This window comes from Cricetulus griseus, chromosome 7 (genome assembly GCF_003668045.3).
Source record: "Cricetulus griseus strain 17A/GY chromosome 7, alternate assembly CriGri-PICRH-1.0, whole genome shotgun sequence".
Taxonomy (NCBI): domain Eukaryota; kingdom Metazoa; phylum Chordata; class Mammalia; order Rodentia; family Cricetidae; genus Cricetulus; species Cricetulus griseus.
In genome coordinates this window covers 115,969,060-115,988,549 of record NC_048600.1, presented here as the reverse complement: position 1 = coordinate 115,988,549, position 19,490 = coordinate 115,969,060, and the positions used below count along the sequence as shown (strand labels likewise).

Genomic DNA, 19,490 nt, shown 5'->3' with positions numbered 1-19,490 from the left:
CCCAAGCCTGGGCACCCGGGACACCAAGATACGGAGTCCCCTCTTGGAACCAAATATGCAAATGAAGTCGGTATAGTTAACACATCTCGAAAGAGGACTTGGGGTCTTCACCATTGGTAGGCACCTTCTGGCCTGCAGGAGGGAAAAGAGATTAATTGAATGGGAGGTGTAAGTGACGGGACCAGGCCACTCTCCAGGGGATGCGTGTCGTGTCGTGGAGGGCGGGTGTTTCTTACCGAGACCTGATGGGGAGGTTTTCTCTGTCGTCAGTGAAGAGCAGTTTGGAGAAGACAGCGTCTGGGATGTCTCTTTTCCCATACCTGGGGGTGGGACCACAAAGGGGCGTGGTCAGGCCTCCAGGTGGAGTTGGGAGGAGGGTGCAACCCGGGAGACTGGGGTCCTCCCGCCCCGCCCTCTCCAGCGCTCACCGTTGTCGGGTGACCAGGTTGAGGTAGTGGCGCAGGGAGGCGTAGTAGCGGCTCAGCTCCTCCGGGGAGGCGTCTTCGCCCGGAGCCTCGGGTTTGGTGGGGTAGGCGTCCACCAGCGCTCCCAGGCAGGCGAGCAGGACTAGCAGCACTGCGACCATGACGGACCAAGGCCTATGCGCCATCTAGGAAGGGAGCATTGGAGGGTGGGCCGTCCTGAGTTCTCGACCTCAGGCTGCCGCTGCCGTCGGGCCCATGTCTCAGACTGTTTGTCTCAAGTCACCAGGCTCGCCTCGTCTTCTCCCGTCCTGCAGTATCTCTAGCCTAAGTTTCCTCGTCTATCAGACAGCCATAAGCCCTGCCTACCTCTCCACTCCCAGAGAGGTAGATAAGGGAAGAAAGCAATGCTGCCCTCCACCCCGCCCCAGCCTCCCCAGCTTCTCCATGTCTCCCCAGCTAGACCCTGCCCATCCAGCTCCCAACTACTCAGCTTCAGTTTCCTCTGATCCGACCTCGGTTTCCCTACAAAATAGCACGATATCAGATCATCCCTGGGGCCCGCTCACTCACAGCGACTGGTCCTGAAGCAGGAGGTGGAAAGCAGGCGAGGCTAGAGGGCTGGACAGCTACTCAACGCGGGCAGCCTCTGGCCTCTGCTCAGAGCTTCCCTACGGGGCTTATATCCCACTTGCAAAGGGAGGGGGGAATCCACGGGAGGGGATCCTCCAGGAGAGGGCTTGTCTCCTCCCTCCCTCCACCCCTGCCAATCGCTGACTTTACACCCAGCCAGGACGTGCTGTCTCTGCCTCGCAGGAGCTGAGGGGGCAGCGCCGTTCCTTGGACTTGGGGTCCTTCTGGAGGGGTGCCTTGCCTGAATCTGGCGTTCACCCCACAGCTGTCACAGGAAGTGAATCTAGAGTTTGGGCAAAATCAGGGATGGGAGCTCATCTTCCTTAGCCTTTTCATAGAAGGGGATGGAAAAGAGGGAACACAGTTCTCTCAGCCTGTGGGGCCCGTGACAGCTCCTTCCAAGAAGCAACCCTGTGAGCTTCTGTTTGGCATCCCAGGACTGACTGGACATGTAGTGGAAGTCTTCTTCTGCTGAAGGCAGGGGTGGGAGCATGTATCCTTGCCTCCCAACCTGATTATGATGCCCCGAGAATGAGCTCTCACTGGACAGACATTCCATTGTGCCCTTTCTCCATTGAAAGAGAGACAGAGGGAGGCAAGAGGCTAGTTCCCTTTGCAGAAGCAGCTGCATCAGCTACATTGTATATTCTAGCCTAGACCAGACAGACCCAGGACCAGCTATGCACACCTAACATAAGGTGCCATCTCAAGACAGAATCCCATCCCCAACCAGAAGACACATGGGTGTCTTCTGTGGCTGAGTGATGCCAAGGTGACCGGGTGCATGCCACTGTTTAAGCCCCTTAGAGCCATTACTATACTCTGGGGCTAATGAGGGAGGCAGTGTGCCTACTACAGAAGGCCACTTAAAAAACCACTCAGGTTTATTAAGCATTTATTCTGTACTACATGGCACATCAATTCCTGCACAATATTCAAAGTGTCCCCATCTTACAGGTGAGAAAACTGAACTTCTGAGGTGTCACCCATGGCTCAAACAGGGGAAGAGAGCAGACAGACCCAGGGGACAGCTTTCTCAGCATGGACAGTGGACAGGCTCGGCACCTCCAAGCTCAGGAGTTACACATGGGAGCAGGACTGAGATAGGCTGTCTCAGATCACAACCTACTCTGAGTTGCTGAGTGGAAGAAGAGCCCCAGACTACCAACCCCATCAGACCCACCTGTTTCATCAAGAAGAGAGGGCCATAGGGAAGTGTTCTGTAAAGTTTTTTCCAGTTCCTTCTCTCTGCCTGCCAGAGCCTCCCCTTCCAATCCAGGGAAACAAGAGAAGCCATCTTGCCCAGATCCCTAGTCCTGGACCAGGCCTTCCACTTTCCAGCACAGATGGCTGTGGATGCTATTTTTAGAACTCACCTGAGATGGAGCATCCAGGACTCCTTCAATCACCTTTTTATGGGTTCAGTCACCTGTACCCTCCGGAAATGGATCCTTATCAACCAGCCAGGTCCCGTAGGCCCCATGTAACAGAAGCAGCACCAGGGAATCTTGATGAGTACAGGGGTGGAAGGGGACATTAGGTCAAAGGGACGTGCACCCTAGTCTTGAAGAAAGGACCGAGATAGTTCTTAGGGAGCCTCACAGCCTTGTCCTCCGGGAGCCCTCATCTCAGGGAAGAGTCACGGCCACATCCTTGGGAACCCCCTCTGTCTTAAAACAGATACAGAGAGACCAGCCAGTGTCCTGTTTGGAGAGGAGAAGACAGAAGGGAAGGAATTCTACTCCTTGGGGGAAAGCCAAGGGCCATGGGACAAAAAGACAGGACTGGCAGAGGGAAACCTGGACACTGGTTAGGACAGCTCTGATAATAGAGCTCAGAGCCTAGAAAGACAAGGACAGCAGGCTACAAGGGACAAGGATATGGTAATATGGACATTTGTGCTAGCTATGGTGGTGAGGGGTTTGTAGGTGCATGGACCCCAGACAGAGATAAATGAGCCTGTGAGAAGAACATGGATTCATCAAGCCTGGACACTGTCCCCAACAGCCTTAGGGAATACAAGGTTCAAGGAAAGATGACAAAGAGGAATAAGGGGATTTAAGGGAAGGCCCAGATTTAGTGTATGAAAGCTCGCTGAACCCAAGAGGGTCCCTCCGTGTGGACCAGGAGCCAGCCCCCCCCCCAAGCCCCCATGTGCATCTCTGGCACTCCCTCCCCTTTCGAATCCCAATTACAGGACAAACTGACTCTTCATTAATCACCACCTCCTCACCAAAGGCTTAATTAACTGTTGATTAGTGGGGAGGATGTCTCAGCCCTCGATCAATAGGCTTGGCTGGCCCCACGACATGAACCATCATCGACCCGTGACTCAGTCTCCATGAGATGGGTTGGGAAGTGGGGGCTGACGTCTGTGAGAGGAAACTTCCAAAACAATTGTATTGTGCACTTGAGACCAGGACCTACCTCCAACTTGTCCTTGAAGGATCCAGAGACAGAACTCCTGGGATCCCTTTATTCTTTATCCTCAGAGAGCTAATATGACCAGGCCAGGCCAGGGAGGCTAGAGAGCTGGATGGACCTAAGAAAACCACTTGCCTTGTCTAGTATGCTCAAGCCCACTCATCCTAGGTGACAGCATTCTGAAACACATCAGTAGTCACCTGAAGCCAGTATCCAGAATAGGAACCTCTGATACACAGGACATTGCCTCCCCAGACAAGGTCACAAGGCAAGAGAAAGTCATTCCTTACCGACGTGGGTGCACAACCTATAATCCCAGCACGAGGGAGGCAGAGGCGAGAAGATCTCAAGTTCAAGGTCAACCTCGGCTATATAAGGAAACCCTGTTTCAGAACAAAACAAAACAACAGGGGAGGGGATGTAGCTCAAAGCTAGTACTCGCTTACTTAGCACACAGAGATCTCTAAGTGTGAGCCCCAGCACTGATGGTGGCACACATCTATAATCCCAGCACTCAGAAGTAGAAGCAAGATCAGAAGTTCAAGATCTACCTTTGGCTACATAAAGAGCTTGAGGCTATCCCAGGATGCGTCAAAGTGTCTTGGTTATGGTTACTATTATATGATGAAACACCGTGAGCAAAGCAACTTGGGGAGGAAAGGGTTTATTTGGCTTACAGTTCCTCATCACTGTTCATCATCAAAGGAAGTCAAGACAGGAACTCAGACAGAGCAGGAACTCGGAGGCGGGAGCTGATGCAGAGGCCATGAGGGGTGCTTCTTACTGACTTGCTCCTCATGGTTTGCTCAACCTGCTTTCTTACAGAACCCAGGACCACCACCAGCCCAGAGATGGCACCACCTACCATGGGCTGGGTCTTCCCCCACCAATCACTAATTAAGAAAATGCCCTACAGATTTGTCTACAGCCGGATCTTATGGAGGCATTTTCTCAATTGAGGTTCCCTCCTCTCAGATGACTCTAGCTTGTGTCAAGTTGACATAAAACTAGCCATCACAGACACCCTGACTAGAAAGACTGAAAGGTGGGGAAGGGGAGAGAGAGAGAAGGAAAAGGACAGCTAACGAAACAGCTTAACAGGTAAAGGTACTTGCCATCAAGCCTGACAACCTGAATTCAACCCCAGCAGTCTTAAGTCAAGGTGTGATCTAATTGATAGTTGTCTCAACTCCAATTCTTCAAGATGGTCCAAGGAAGTCTCTATTGCCTGAGAGGACAGGCTGATTCCCAGGAGATGATGACTCATGGTCTGGGGTACAGCCTCACCCTCATGGATGATTGCCCTCATCTGGGAATGATCCAGCAAGGTTCTGTTGTACCCATGATAACGGCAGGTTTGGAACCTGCAGGTTATCTCAGTGCCTTCGGATTAAAGGGATGAGATGAATCAATAGACATCTGGAGTGTTTAACATGTCTAAGCAGAGCAGGACCCGATGCTCACCCAAAGTGAAAGACAGATACAGAGCAGAAAGCGGAGGTGCTGAGGCGGGTGGGCGGTTTCTAACAAAGTCATTTCTAAGTGCCTTTCATAATAGGATTTTAACAAATTTAGCAACTTAATCTATTTAAATTTGTTATTAAGAAAAAAATAGATAGGAGGACCAGTGAGACGGCTCATCTGGTAAAGGTCCTTGCCATGTAGGCCTGGCAACCTGAATTCCATCCTTGGAAACTTCATAAAGGTGGAAGGAAAGAAGTAACTGCAAAGTTGTCCTCTGACCACACATGCCCTGGAGCACACGCGCGCACACACACACACACACACACACACACACACACACACACACACACACACGTACACACACAAAAAACAGAAATATTTAATTCAGTATCTGCTTCTCCTATAAAAACCCTATGCAACTGGGCGTTGGTGGCACACGCCTTTAATCCCAGCACTCGGGAGGCAGAGACAGGCGGATCTCTGTGAGTTCGAGGCCATCCTGGTCTCCAGAGTGAGTGCCAGGATAGACTCCAAAGCTACACAGAGAAACCCTGTCTCGAAAAACAAAACAAAACAAACAAAAAAACCTATGCAGTAGCCTGGAGCCTCTGCATGATGGAGATTCTCCATAGGTTTCACAAGATGGTTGGTGAATTTCTGGCAGAGAGACTTAATAAACATGTTCTCTACCCAGAGATGCCAGGTCAGGTAGCTGTAGCTCTTAGAGATGGCATCAAAGGTGGCCTGGCAAAGTTGCTCAGGGTGACAGTGCAGTCCCTGAGTGATGTGCAGCCATCATCAATGCCAGCCAGCAGCAGCAGCTTCTTGGGCATGGGAGCAGAGAAGGCGCCTGCACCTCTGGGGCCAGAGATGAAGGCACCGGGACACAGCCACATGACTTGTCACCTTGTGCGTCAGAGTGGGGCTTATCAATCTTGTTACTACAGCAGCCTCTCACAAAGACAATGGAAAGCCTGATCAAGACGGTGGCACCTTGGGTGGCAATTGCTACCCTTCTTGGAACCCTTAACATCCAGAGCAGCAAGATCATTCAGCCCCAGGGGTGACAAAAGCCCTGAACCTGTTCTGCTGGTGTGCCTGAGTCTGCTTCTGCACTGCTGTGACCTTTAGAACCTCATCCTTAAGGGATGCTGCTAGGAAAAGCCAATGAACTCAGACTCCTTGATAAGCAGGGAGAACAAATGGTTCTCCTCCGGGGACTTGTTGTTCATGTCCTTGGCCATGTGGCCCAGCTTGGGGACAGAGATCAATTCCTTGTCTTCAGTTGTGCTTTGATTTGGTATTTGAGACACGGTTTCTCTGTGTAGTTCTGGATGTCCTGAGACTCGCTCTGTAGACCAGGCTGGCCCTGAACTCACAGAGATCTGTCTGCCTCTGCCTCCCTAGAGCTTGTCTTCAGTTTTACCTTCACAAACCTGGTCGTCTCCTCTCCAGATGCTACTGAAGCCTCTGTGAAAGTCACCATGGCCTCCCAATCCAGCTTCTTTCCCTGCGTCCACCAGGTCCTCCTGGGCACACCAAACTGGTGTCATCTACCATTTGGTGTTTTCCTGTGAAAGGAGCCATATATTCCTTTTTTAAAAATGGGGGAGGGACACATGCCACAGCACAGGTATGGAAGTCAGAGGACAACAGCCAGGAGCTGGTTTGCTCAATCCACCTTGCTTTGAGGCAGAGTCTCTCGCTGCCACTGTGCTGTGCATTTGAGCTTTAGGCTAGTGCTCCTGGCTGAACTTGCTGTACTGGCTGGACTACTGGAAGTACAGATGTGTGCTTCTGCATCTGGATTTTAATGTGTGTTCCAAGGATTGAATTCAGCCTGCCAGGCCTTCGTGGCAAGTACTTTTTTTTTTCACCTGCTGAACCATCTCCCTGATGGAAATACGTGTTAATGCCAAGGTTGTATGTTTTCCCAGTGGGATGAGTCTTTTCCTGTGTTGGAAAGCCACTGCCTTAGCAGTAAGAAAAATTCAATTAGAAAGAATTATTCCTATTTAATAATTATTTATTAAGCAAATTACTAGACTACATAGTGATTAAGTAATTGCTACTAAGCAAATTGCTAAATTAATAGTGGAATTCATCTTACTGGACAAATATTTAAATCTGTTTATGGAATGTGCCAAAGTTGTACAGGATTGCCATTGTGCCTGTGGTCTTCAGTCCTCTGAACTAACTACAAATGATACTACCAAAAAAAAAAAAATCAGTTGTTAAAAGTGGTTGAAGCTTTCCTCTTCTTTAGCTGAAGATACTCCCAATAGTTCTGTCTGGAAGCTACTCACTCTGGAAAACAGCAGTTAGTTCCTTACAAGACAGTTAATGAGCATTTTGTGAAAACTGATGTCAACTGTTTGAGTTATCTCTGCTAGAGGATTTTTGTTTTGTTTTGTTTTTTGTTTTTTGTTTATCGAGACAGGGTTTCTCTGTGGCTTTGGAGGCTGTCCTGGAACCAGCTCTTGTAGACCAGGCTGGTCTCGAACTCACAGAGATCCTCTGCCTCTGCCTCCCGAGTGCTGGGACTAAAGGCATGCACCACCACCGCCCGGCTTCTGCTAGAGGATTTTTTTGAAAAATTATAGCCAAATACTCAGAATTGATTACGGTCTTTCCATGACGAATTCAAAGCAGCCAAAAAGACTCATGTAACAAGAAGTAAAAAAAAAAAAAAAAATGTATTCTTTAATCCAGTTTTTAGTTTGGGAGGGACCTATTTTATATCTTCCAAAAGTGGCTGGAGAGATGGCTTGGTGATTAAGAGCACTTGCTGATCTTAAGAAGGACCTAGGTTCGATTCCCAACGCCCTTATGGTGACTCACAAGCATCCGTAGCTCCAGTTCCAGGAGATCCCATGACCTTTCCTGACCTCCATGGGCAGCGGGGCATGTACATACATTCATGCAGCAGGAAAAACACCCAATCACATTTTAAAAAATCTAATAAGTAAATAAATAAATCTTCTAAAAGAAACTCCATTTGGAGGGCTCCCTATTTTAGATCCAAAAATACTAGAGCTGAAAACAATAGAACATCTCCCTACTAAGTAGGAGGGATATTAGCTTGCTTCAACCACTTGTTATTGATATCGGAAATGATGAGATACGACAAGTTCCGAGGTAGAACAGTCAAGATCTGTCTCACTGCCTGTCTTTTCCTGTCACAACACACTCTGTCCTGACGACCGTCAGCCCTGCAGTATGGGACCTAGCCATACCTGGCAAGCACACAAAGTCCTACTTACACGAGTAATCAATTTGATGAACTCATGTCCCGGGCGATATACACCACCATCAGTGCCACAGACTCTCAGACTTCTGCCTACCCTGGAGTAGCCTCTACTCAACTGTAGGTGGTGGTTTTCATCAGGGCTGCTGGCTCCCCAACAAACGACACAGAGAGCAATTATTAATTATAAATGCTCACTCAATAGCTTAGGCTTGTTACTAACTAGCTCTTACAACTTTAATTAACCCATATTTCTTATCTCTGTACCACCAAGTGGCTCAGTTCCTTTTTCAGCACAAGTTCATTTTGCTTCTGTCTGGATTGATGAGACAAAGACTTATGCTACTAGGCCCAGCTTCAACTGTCTCTGATTAGGGATACCCAAACATTTTGAGTTAATCATTTTTATCCAAATTATACAAAACCAATCAGCAGCCAATGGCAACAGCATTCGTGGTGTTTCCATTAAAAAATAAAAAATCAAATGCTGGAAGCGAATGGGGGTCACTGGAGATGTGGGTGTGAGCTAGGAACTCTCAGACACGCTGAGCTTACTGAAGATAGGGAAGACATGCCATGGCAAAAGATGCATGGGGGCTTTGTTGTTGTTGTTGTTGAGCCAACAAGACGGCTCATCAGGTAAGAGTGCTTGCCACCAAGCCTGATCTTTGGGATTGACCAAGTAGAAGGAGAACAGCAACTTCCACAAGTTGTCCTCTGCCATCCACATACACAATGTCACACACACACACACACACACACACACACACACACACACACACACACACACACACAAAGAGAGAGAGAGGCACACACGCACATGCATAAAACAAATAATTCTTAAAACCTGGATCGTGGGACCTAACGCATTCTTTGGCCTCCACAGACATAGGAAATATGAATGAAATTCTCAGAAAAATAGAAGCCACACCCATGTTGAAGAGTCTGAGAGACTGATTGACTGATTATGGAAACTGCAGTTCCCAAGAAAAAGCCACACCTCAGCTAATGGGCCAATTGGTAGTTGTAGATATTTCCACAATGTATTTGACAACTGCCTTGATTTATGACATTCCTTTATTCATGAACTATAGAAATGTCCTGAAATCATATCCTCACTGGAACACGTTATTTGGGGCACCCTAAACCCACATCCCTGAGCCATGGTCACTCATATTTTTCTTGGGATTAAGTCCCTTTTTGCCTGTGAGGTGAGGGCTGTTCTCTGCACTGACAGTGAGAGCTTCATGGCTGCAGAGTTAGAAGGGTGATCACCCATAGTCAAAGTCATCTTGGTCTAATTTCACTCCCCTTCGTTGGCCACCCCTGCATCTGATCTAATACTCTTTTAAACATCAGATAAAACTATAGGCTGTATTCTATTTATTTATTATTTATTTATAGACAGGGTCTTACTATGTAGCCTTACTATGTAGCTGGCCAGGAGCTCATTATCTAGAGCAAGTAGGTCTGAAACTCACAGATAATCTATCTGCCTCTGTCTGCCTAGTGCTGGGATTGAAGACGCGCACCACCATGAGATGGTGGACAGTGTCTTGTTTCCTTGTTTTGTTTTCAGAGGTTAGAGTCCAGGCGAATGTTTACTACTGAGCCCAACATCCAGATCCAAGAGATGCCATCTTTAAAAAAAAGTGGGGGAGAGGGGGATTGGGCGGCGGTGGCACATGTCTTTAATCCCAGCATGCACTTAGGAGGCAGAGGCAGGCAGATCTCCCTCCATGAGTTCCAGGCCATTCTGGTTTACAGAGCTAGTTCCAGCTACACAGAGAAACCCTGTCCAAAAAAGGGGAGGGGGAGTGGGGAAGGGCAGGTAGAGACCAGAGATGGCATAGCTGTAAAGAACACTTGCTGCTCTTGCAGAGAACCCAAATGGCAGCTCCCAATCACTTGTAACTCCAGTTCCAGGGAATCTGACACACTCTTCTGGCTCCTCAGATACCCACAGGTATATGGTGTACATTCAGACAAACACACACATAAATAAAAACAAATTATAAAGATGAGGGTCTGGAGAAATACTCGGTGGTTGCGAGCACTTGTTTTTTGCAGGGGAACAAGGTTTGATTCCCAACAACCACGAGGTGGCTCACAACTGTCTGGAACTTCAGTTCCAAGGGATCCAACTCCTCCCTTTGACCTCTGGGGGTATTCGACATGAACATGGTGCACAGTCGTGTACACACACACACACACACACACACAGGTACATGCCATCAAAAGTCATATACACATAAGTAAATTAAAAAAGAAAGAGATTAGGCCTGGTACCACACGCCTGTAATCCCTGGTGTTTGAGAAGCAGAGGCAGGAGGACTGCTGAAAGTCAAGGCCAGCCCAGTCTACATAGTGAAGTCCAGGCTATCAAGGGCCCCATGAGGATCCCCTGAACCCACATGATGAGGTATCAGTTCACACCTAGGAGGATGCTACCATAATAAACATTGACAGAGCCACTGTAACACTCTGGTCATTGAGGGGGGGGGTTGCCAACAGAGAGACCGTTTAAGAAAATACTTCCGTATCTTCTTCAAAAATGAAACATAGGGCTGGGCTGTGGGGCTCGCCTTTAATCCCAGTACTTGGGAGGCAGAGGCAGGCGGATCTCTATGAGTTGGAGGCCATCCTGGTCTACAAGAGCTAGTTCCAGGACAGCCTCCAAAGCCACAGAGAAATCCTGTCTGGAAAAAACAAAAACAAACAAACAAACAAAATGAAACATACACTAATAAAAACAAACGCACCGAGGTATGACCCAGAAATCATGCTCCAGAGTTATTCATCTTCAGGAAGTGAATGCATGTGTCCACATGAAAAGCCTGAGCATGACTGTTATAACTGCTGAAGCCTTCCAACGAGGACTGATTAAAGTATGACATAACCCGGACTTTTTTACCTTTGATCATAGTAAGAAATGAAGTGTTGATACTCTGAATAAATTCGGTTACTCTCAAAACCTATTTCAGAAGGGTAAGTCCTGATATAATTCCCCTTATATGACATTTGCCTAAAGGTAAAACTACAGTGACAGAGAACATTAAGAGTGGAAAGATGATTCCAGAACTTGGGAGGTAGAGGCAGGTGGATCTCTGTGAGTTCAAGGCCAGACTGGTTTACAGAGCAAGTGCCAGGATAGACTCCAAAGCTACACAGAGAAACCCTGTCTCGAAAAACCAAATAAGTAAATAAATAAATAAATAAATCACCAAACAGGATATTTGGGGCTGGAGAGGTGGCTCAGAGGTTAAGAGCACCAACTGCTCTTCCAGAGGTCCTGAGTTCAATTCCCAGCAACCACATGGTGGCTCACAACCATCTTGAATGAGATCTGGTGCCCTCTTCTGGTGTGCAGATATACATGGAAGCAGAATGTTGTATACATAATAAGTAAATAAAATTAAAAAAAAAAAAAGAGTGGAAAGATGAGGCTATGTTTTGTGTCATGAAGATAGTTTCTGAAGAATTCCTACCAGGGCCTAGAGAGATGGCTCATTGGGTAAGAACACTGGCTGCTCTTCCAAAGGACCCTGATTCGATTCCCAGCACCCACATGGGGGCTCACAACCTTCTGTAACTCCAGTTCCAGGGCATCTGATGCCCTCTTTTGGCCTCCATAGGCACTGCACACACAGGATAACCTGTGTGTGCAAAACAACCACACACATGAAATTTAAACTGCAAATAATAAAGTTATCTCAAAAATGCTTAGAACAGTATCCTTCCAAAGGCACCTTTAAGTCAGAAATCAATTCCTAGTTTCTTAGCTGACACCCTCTACCAATAACAGAATATCTTAATGGGTACCATGGGCACTACTAAAAGATGCTGGCCTTCGCTGAGGTCTGAGTCTTCCACAGGGTCACTACCCAGCTCTACCCAGCAACCAGCTCTACCCAGCAAGTTCGAGAGAAGCAAGATGAGAGCATGGTGGCGAGCCCTGTATTCACAGTCCCCGATGGAGACGTGGGAGGGACAGACTGTGGGGCAAGGCTGGCCTGACTATGGCGTCTCGTATGGACGGGACTGGAGGGAGGATGCACCGAGCAGGCGCACTTGAAGAACTTCCCGAATGTTTAGGGCCCACCCCAGCTTGGAGTCCAGCTTCAGAGCTGGACAAAACCCGCTCCAGGGGGTGCAGTATGGCTCAGCAGATGAGCTGTTCGAAAACCTGATCATTGGCGTTGGATCCCTGGGACCCACAGGGTGGAAGGAGAGAGCCAATGCCTCAAAGCTGTTCTCTGACCGCCACATGGGTGCTGTGGCACGTGCCCGCCTATACACACACACCAGACACACGCATTAGTAATACTAATAAAACAACTGCTCTTCCGTCCCTGCCTCCACTCCTCACCAGGTCTCTGTGGCCTGAGCCCGTTGTCATCGTCATCCTCCGTTTTGCTCTCTGTAATAGATATGGTCACAGTGCCCAAATAGTTACGAGTGACTATTTAATCGTGCATAATGCCTGTCACTGTGCCCCACTGTCCCAGCCCATCCTAAGTGCCCTTAGTGTTACGCTTTATTGTTTACAGTGAAGAGATGGGCAGAATGTGTCTAAATGTGAACAGTAGTTTCTTTTGCTTTCTGTAAAGGCACCAGGGATGGGCGTCAGTCCTGAGATGCTCAACCAGGAAGCAAGAGCACTGCTGCAGGCAGCTTTTGTTGGCTGATTTTTCAGATTTATTAGGAACAGTTTCTTTTACAGTTTAATAGACTGACAGCTGCTGAGATGTAGGTGAGTCACTTTTTCTCACTTTCATCTGTATTTTTTTATTTTTTCTATACCATACACCTATTACTTTTTAATTTTTATTTAAGTTTTATTTTATGCACATTAGTGTTTTGCCATGGGTATCAGCTCCCCTGGAAATGGAGTTACAGACAGCTGTGAGCTGCCACATGGGTGCTGGAAGTTGAACTCAGGTCCTCTAGAAGAGCAGTCAGTGCTCTTAGCCCCTGATCCACATCTCCAGCCCAACACCTATTACTTTAATAATTAAAAATAAATGGAGGCCAGGCATGGTGGGACACACCTTTAATCCCAGAACTCAGAAGGCAGGGGCAGGTGGATCTCTATGAGTTCAAGGACAGCCTGGTCTACACAGGGAGGTCCAGACCAGCCAAGGCTACATATACAAGACCTTGTCTCAAAAATAAATAAATAACATAAAATTAGTGGAAAATGGGCCTGGATATGTAGTTCAGTTAATGAACTTGCCTAGCATGCATGAAGCCCTGGGTTCCATATAAACCAGCACCACATAAACCAGTCATGGGGACACATGCTTTTCATCTCAGCTCCCAGGCAGTGAAGGTAGAAGGATCAGAAGTTCAAGGATATATCAGCTATTTATTGAGTTTGAGGATAGCCTGGGATACATGAGACCCGGAGATAGTCAGATGGATGGATGGATGGATGGATGGATGGATGGATACATACATACATACATACATACATACATACATACATAGAGATAGATTGATTGACAGACAGGTAGATGATAGGTAGACAGATAGATAGATAGATAGATAGATAGATAGATAGATACATAGATACATAGATAGATACATAGATAGATACATAGATAGATAGATATATAGATAGATAGATAGATAGATAGATAGATAGATAGATAGATAGATAGATACAGCTAATAGACAGATAGCAGGGCCAAGGACCAAACCCTGTGTCATGAGGCCATACCTGGCTCACTTGACTGCTTCAGAACCTGCCCTTTAGTGCTGAGGGACTGGAGAGATGGCTCAGGACACCAGATACATACATGATGCACATACATACATGTAGGCAAAACATCTGTACACATAAGATAAAATAAATAAATCCGGAGGTGGGGAGAGGGCTGATTCATGTTGAGACATTCCTGCGGCCTCTGAGCCATGTTGCCCACACGTTTCCCTGAGTCCACGGGATGTCAGGAGATATTTCACTGACTGCTTTGCTGAAGTCCAGACACAGGAGTTTCCAGCACCCTGACCTCTGACCAAATAATCCCATCAGCACAGAAAATGAGATCAAGCCAGAGTGATGTGTTTTTACCATCTCCGGCCATGCCTTTTGTTTTCATATACCTACAGGCCTGAGGGCTGTGAAAAGGTGTGGACTATGGAGCGCCACCTGCATTTATCCCTGTGTGACTTTGGACAACTTGCCTGACTTCTCTGAGCCTCATTGTTAATAAATAAATAAATAAATAAATAAATAAATAAATAAATAAAAGGAACGATAAAGCCTTGGGTTTCATTTTGCTGTTGAAACAGTTGGTATATGTTTATAATCTCCCTTTCCTCCCAAGCTGTGGTCTTTGGGAGCAAGGCTGGAGGCTGGGGTACAGCTCAGTGGAAGAGTGACACTTAGCATGTGCAAGGCTCTGGGTTTGATCCTCAGCACTACAATAAAACAGAGCACGATGACACGTGCCTGTAAACCCAGCACTGGGGAGGCTGAGGCAGGAGGATTGCACATTGGGGTCCACCCTGGACTACATATTGAGAGACTGCATCTGAAAGGAAGGAAAGGGAGAGAAAGGCAAAGTTTGTTCCCTATCTTTGTATTCTAGTGCTTGAAGGGGACCCTTGCCCCATCCATGTACCCCCTCTTTGTCTGTCCCTCTATCACCTGTCTCCCCTATCTTTCCACATTCTCACAGACTCCCTCCATGTATGCTTTGTCCTTCACCTCAAAGGAAACCTCTTTTCTCCACTGCCCCCCATTTTTCACACCCAGCCTGGGTGACAGGCCCAGCAGCCATCCCCACCCCGGGGGTCCCCAGTGTCCCCCATATGTTATGTGGTATAGCCTGCCCTGTGGCCTTTGGTGGAAGCAGGCACAGGCGTGATGAAGCCACCTGACTCATTTACTATGTCGCTCGCTTGTTAGCAGCTCCATTAGTTCTGAGGGCTCCGTGGAAAGCCATTAGTGTGACTCAGTCTGTGCCATTCATCAGAGAGGAGGGTGGTAAGTGACAGCTGAGAGAAGAGAAAACAAGAAAATGACCCAACTCCCGCCCTCCTGCCGCCTCCCAGGAAGAACAAGGCTGGGACAGCTCCATGGAAACCACCTCCCCCCCTCCCCGGATACGCTGGCCTCTGGCAGGATGCAGGGGCACTGCTCCAGCTGGGGGACATGTGACCCATTCTGATGCTTCCTCCTGTGACCTGGCACTTCTGACCCTTGGTGCCACTCATCCAAAGACTCCTATCTTGTCACCTCCCTCACCTGGTTCTGTCTCCCCAATGTGGCTCTAGGGTCCCTGGGTCCTGCAGACCAGTCCACAAACCATCTCTGCCACTAGCTCTGGGGTCATCACCCTGTGTCGCTGTGCCAGGCCTGGGCTATTCTTGAAAAGCTCAGAAAACAGGTGTATCAGAACTTAGAACCCAAGGCCATCAAAGCCACACAAGCAGCTGGACAGAAGTCTCTATAGCCAGTCCCTTAGGGAGTCCTAGGGCTCTGTGCCCTGGAAGGAAAAACCACTTATAGTTGACACTCATATCCATTTTTATACATATTAGTGTGTGTGTGTGTGTGTGTGTGTGTGTGTGTGTGTGTGTACTATGTGTATGCAGGTGCCCACAGAGACCAGAAGAGGGTGCCGACCTCCTGGAACTGGAGTCATACATAGGTGGTTATGAGTCTCCTGAGATGACGGTGGGTACTGAACTCAGGTCCTCTAGAAGAGTTGTAAGAGCTCTTAACCACCTTCCTCATTTGTTTCTGTGGCAGGGTCTCATGTAGCCCAAGCTGGCCTTGAATTTCTCAAGTAGCTGAGGGTGATCTTGAACTTCTTAGGCATGGTGGCTCACCTGTAATCCCAACACACATGAAGCCAATGCACAGGAATAGTTGAGAATTCAGACTCGGTCTTGGCTACCTAGGGATTGCTAGCCCGGATGAGTGAGGAGGCTCAGTGGTTAAGAGCACGCTAACTGCTCTTACCGAGGACCAGAGTTTGGGTACCCATCCTTGCTGAAGTTGCTCATTAAGAGCTACTTTGTCACAGCAACAAGACAAGAAAGTAATATAGATAGGATTCTCAAATTGTCTTTACCTGTAAGCTATCAAAAAAAAAAAAAAATGGGGCCTGGAGAGACTGCTCTGCAGTCAAGATTTCATTCCGCTCTTGCAGAGGACCCAAATGCTGTTCCCTGCACCTGTGATAGGTGGCTCACAACTACCTATAACTCCAGCTCTAGCAGATTTGATGCCTCTGGCCTCTGGGGGCACCTGCACTCATGTACACATACCTGCACCCCATAATTAAAAATAATAAAAATAAAACTTAAAAATGTTTTCACATTGTTAAAATACACCTTGTACAACTGAGTTCCCAGAAGCAGGCCAGCCTGGGGGCAGAGGAAATATAATTCTGGACAAGACCCAGGAACAGAGGACAGACGAGGGAGGGCATGGTGGAGCCAAGAGTTTAATGTGACATAAGCTCATCCAAATGCTAACTCTATAAATGTTTAAAAACCATCTTCAGTGCTTTATTGGAGACTAGTGTACACCCATTAAGGCATAAGGTCTGTAAATGTTTAGCTTGATGGCTTTTCACAAACCGAGCATGGCCATAGAACCAGCACCCAGCACAGGAAATAGTTCCCACTACCAGCCCCTTATATAGTTAATTCTCCCAGCCTGGAGTACCAGTGATCCCATTCTCTAGTGTATCAAAAGAGTTTCATGGCCAGTGTTTACAGATCCAGATACCCTGTGGGGTGTGTGTGTGTGTGTGTGTGTGTGTGTGTGTGTGTGTGCCTTCACCCTTATTTTTAGAGACAGGATCCCTTACTGAACCTGGAATTCACCAATTCTGCTGGACTGGGCTGGTCAGCAGGACCCTCCTGTACTGGGGTTACAAGCACAGGCAAGTGTCTTTTGGTGACTGTATGCACACATTTCTGTAAGGGTATACAGCTGAGGATGGGAGTGCTGGCTTATCAGATGGCTCGTGTCACCCTGTGATAGAGACAAGATTACTAGTTGTACAACTGGTGTGTGTTGGGAGGGGGCACCTATAATACAGCACTCAGGAAGCAGAGGCAGGCAGATCTCTGTAAATGAAAGTGCAGCTTGGTCTACACAGTGAGTTCCATGCAAGGTAGAGTTACATTGATAAGACTGTCAAAAAAAAAGAAAAAAAAAAGTACTGTCTGATGGGCTAGCAAGATGGCTCAACAGGTAAAGGTGCTTGCCACCAAACTTGATGGCCTGAGTTCAATATGTGGGAGCCACACAATGAAAGGAGAAAAACCATACACACACACACACACACACACACACACACACACACACACACACACACACGATGAAAGGAGAGAAATGATTCTTACACACACACACACACAAATGTAATTTTAAATTTTAATGAAATTGCGACATCACAGACATTTTCCAAGCTCTACGAGCTCTTCTTCCACAGAGGAATGCTCTAGAACTCTGCAGATCTGAACACTTGGTCCAACACCCTCAGCCACATACATCATCTCTAACTGTGAATGGCAGGGAGCAAGCACCCCATTTGGAATGGAAGCCAATCTCTGAGAGTGCTGAATGGCAAGGGAAACCACCGCCAGGGGACTGAAGAGCAGGCTGGGCAGAACAAAACCTCTTAGACATGTGTGTCAAGGAGTGTGCGTGAGATGAGCTGTGCTAGTGCAGTGGAAACATGAACTCTTACAATGGCAGGCTTACTGTCAGGAAAGCAGTCCAAAGCCACAGGGAAAGGACAGCCGAGGTTATAGAGGCAACAGGAGTCCAGGCAAGAGAAGGCAGATCTGGGCGTGTGACTATATGGTGACTACACAGGACACAAGATGGGACAAAGTCTTTCAAGTTCATGGAAGATTAGCAAGGCTATGGTGCGGCACTGAGTCAAGCTGACCGTGTGAGCCTGATGCCTCCCATCGTGCTATGTTCTGCGGGTTTCTCTGCTCACTTCATCCTTATTTCAGTCATATTTGGGTAAGTGATATCTACAGAGAGGAAGAGGAGGGTAGCCCCAAGTCTGTAGCCTCCAGTGGCAGGCATGGTGGGAATCCAAGGGTCACTGGAGTTGAAAAGGGTCATATGAAGGAAGCACAGAGCATCTATGTTCCCTCCCATGGCCCCTCCTGCCCTGGGAGCATGTGTAACACCTCAGCTCTGGACCTGGTTGGTATACCAGCCAGGTGTGACACTGACTGAGCCTCTTACTTCAAAGGACTCTGGTCTCTGGTTAACTGGCCCTAAGAAAGGAAAGTTGAGGCCTATCAGAGAGCTGAGAGCATCTACAGTCTAGCTAGACAGAACACTCAAGCAGAAAGCATCATGCTGGCAGTCTCCAGGCTATGCTTACAGGAGCAGTCGCCCATATAAGCCCACTATCTCCAGCTCAGGCTCCACTCTCAGCCAAAGATTCACAACACACACGCACACACACAAATACACACACAAAGACGAGCTGGAGCGTGATTGTATGCCTGCTAGCATACTCATGCCCTTGACATGACCCCAGGACTCAGCCCCAGCCATTCACTCCACCCAATAGCTAGATCCAGCCGTAGCTGCCACTATCACCTGTCACAAGTCCCCATCCTCCCCCCCCCCCGTTTCTGGTCCCCTAGGGTCTGGCTTTCCAGAGCCACAGGCAGGACCCAGTAAATCAGTCGTAGGTGCCAGCCCAGGGTGAGCGTCCACGGGCAGCTGGGCTGTTTGCGCAGCTAAGTGGCCTCTGTGTACCTAGCAGGGGCACTTGCCCGAGCTTATCTCCACAAACACCGTAGGATCCGCCGGATCCACCCGTGAGGCTTCCATTAGGCTAGGACATACCTGCCCATCGCTGATAAGGGCCGGAGGGGCAGCCACTCCCTGCTTACCTCCTGCCCCTGGAACCAAAAATTGACAGGGTTCCAAGGGAGGGGAGGGAGCAAACACCTTTCAGATGGACAGATGGACATGGCACCTTCCAACACCAGGGTCAGGACCGCTCTTCTTGTCCCCAGAAGCACTTGTCTGTCTCCCGCCCCTTGGGTCGATACCTGGGGCTTCTCGGAAATTCCTAAACTTCACCAGCCAGCCACTAATAACAGCCCACTTGGACTGAGGCCGAGCAGGACACAGGTGTGTCTGGGACAGACCTGGCATCTGATTTTCCCTGGCCTGACCTGGTAAGGCCTGGGCCCCACTTCAGAGGGAAGCTGCCGACATAGGAAGGTGGAAACCACTCAGGTCACACAGCTACTCAGTGGCAGGTGTCTATGGGAACCTCACTCTCTTTACA

General features: G+C 48.2%; 1 protein-coding gene and 1 pseudogene across 1 annotated transcript; both read right to left on the bottom strand.

The window, feature by feature from the left end:
- Positions 1–791, bottom strand: Pyy (peptide YY). The gene is made up of 3 exons (XM_027427704.2): positions 429–791; positions 237–320; positions 1–132 (listed from the first exon to the last, which is right to left on the bottom strand). Exons 1-3 carry the CDS (start codon positions 608–610, stop codon positions 108–110), a joined length of 291 nt encoding a protein of 96 aa, XP_027283505.2. The 5' UTR covers positions 611–791; the 3' UTR covers positions 1–107.
- A 410-nt stretch (positions 792–1,201) lies between these two features.
- On the bottom strand, positions 1,202–12,595 carry LOC118239204 (annotated as a pseudogene).
- Positions 12,596–19,490: the final 6,895 nt, after the last annotated feature.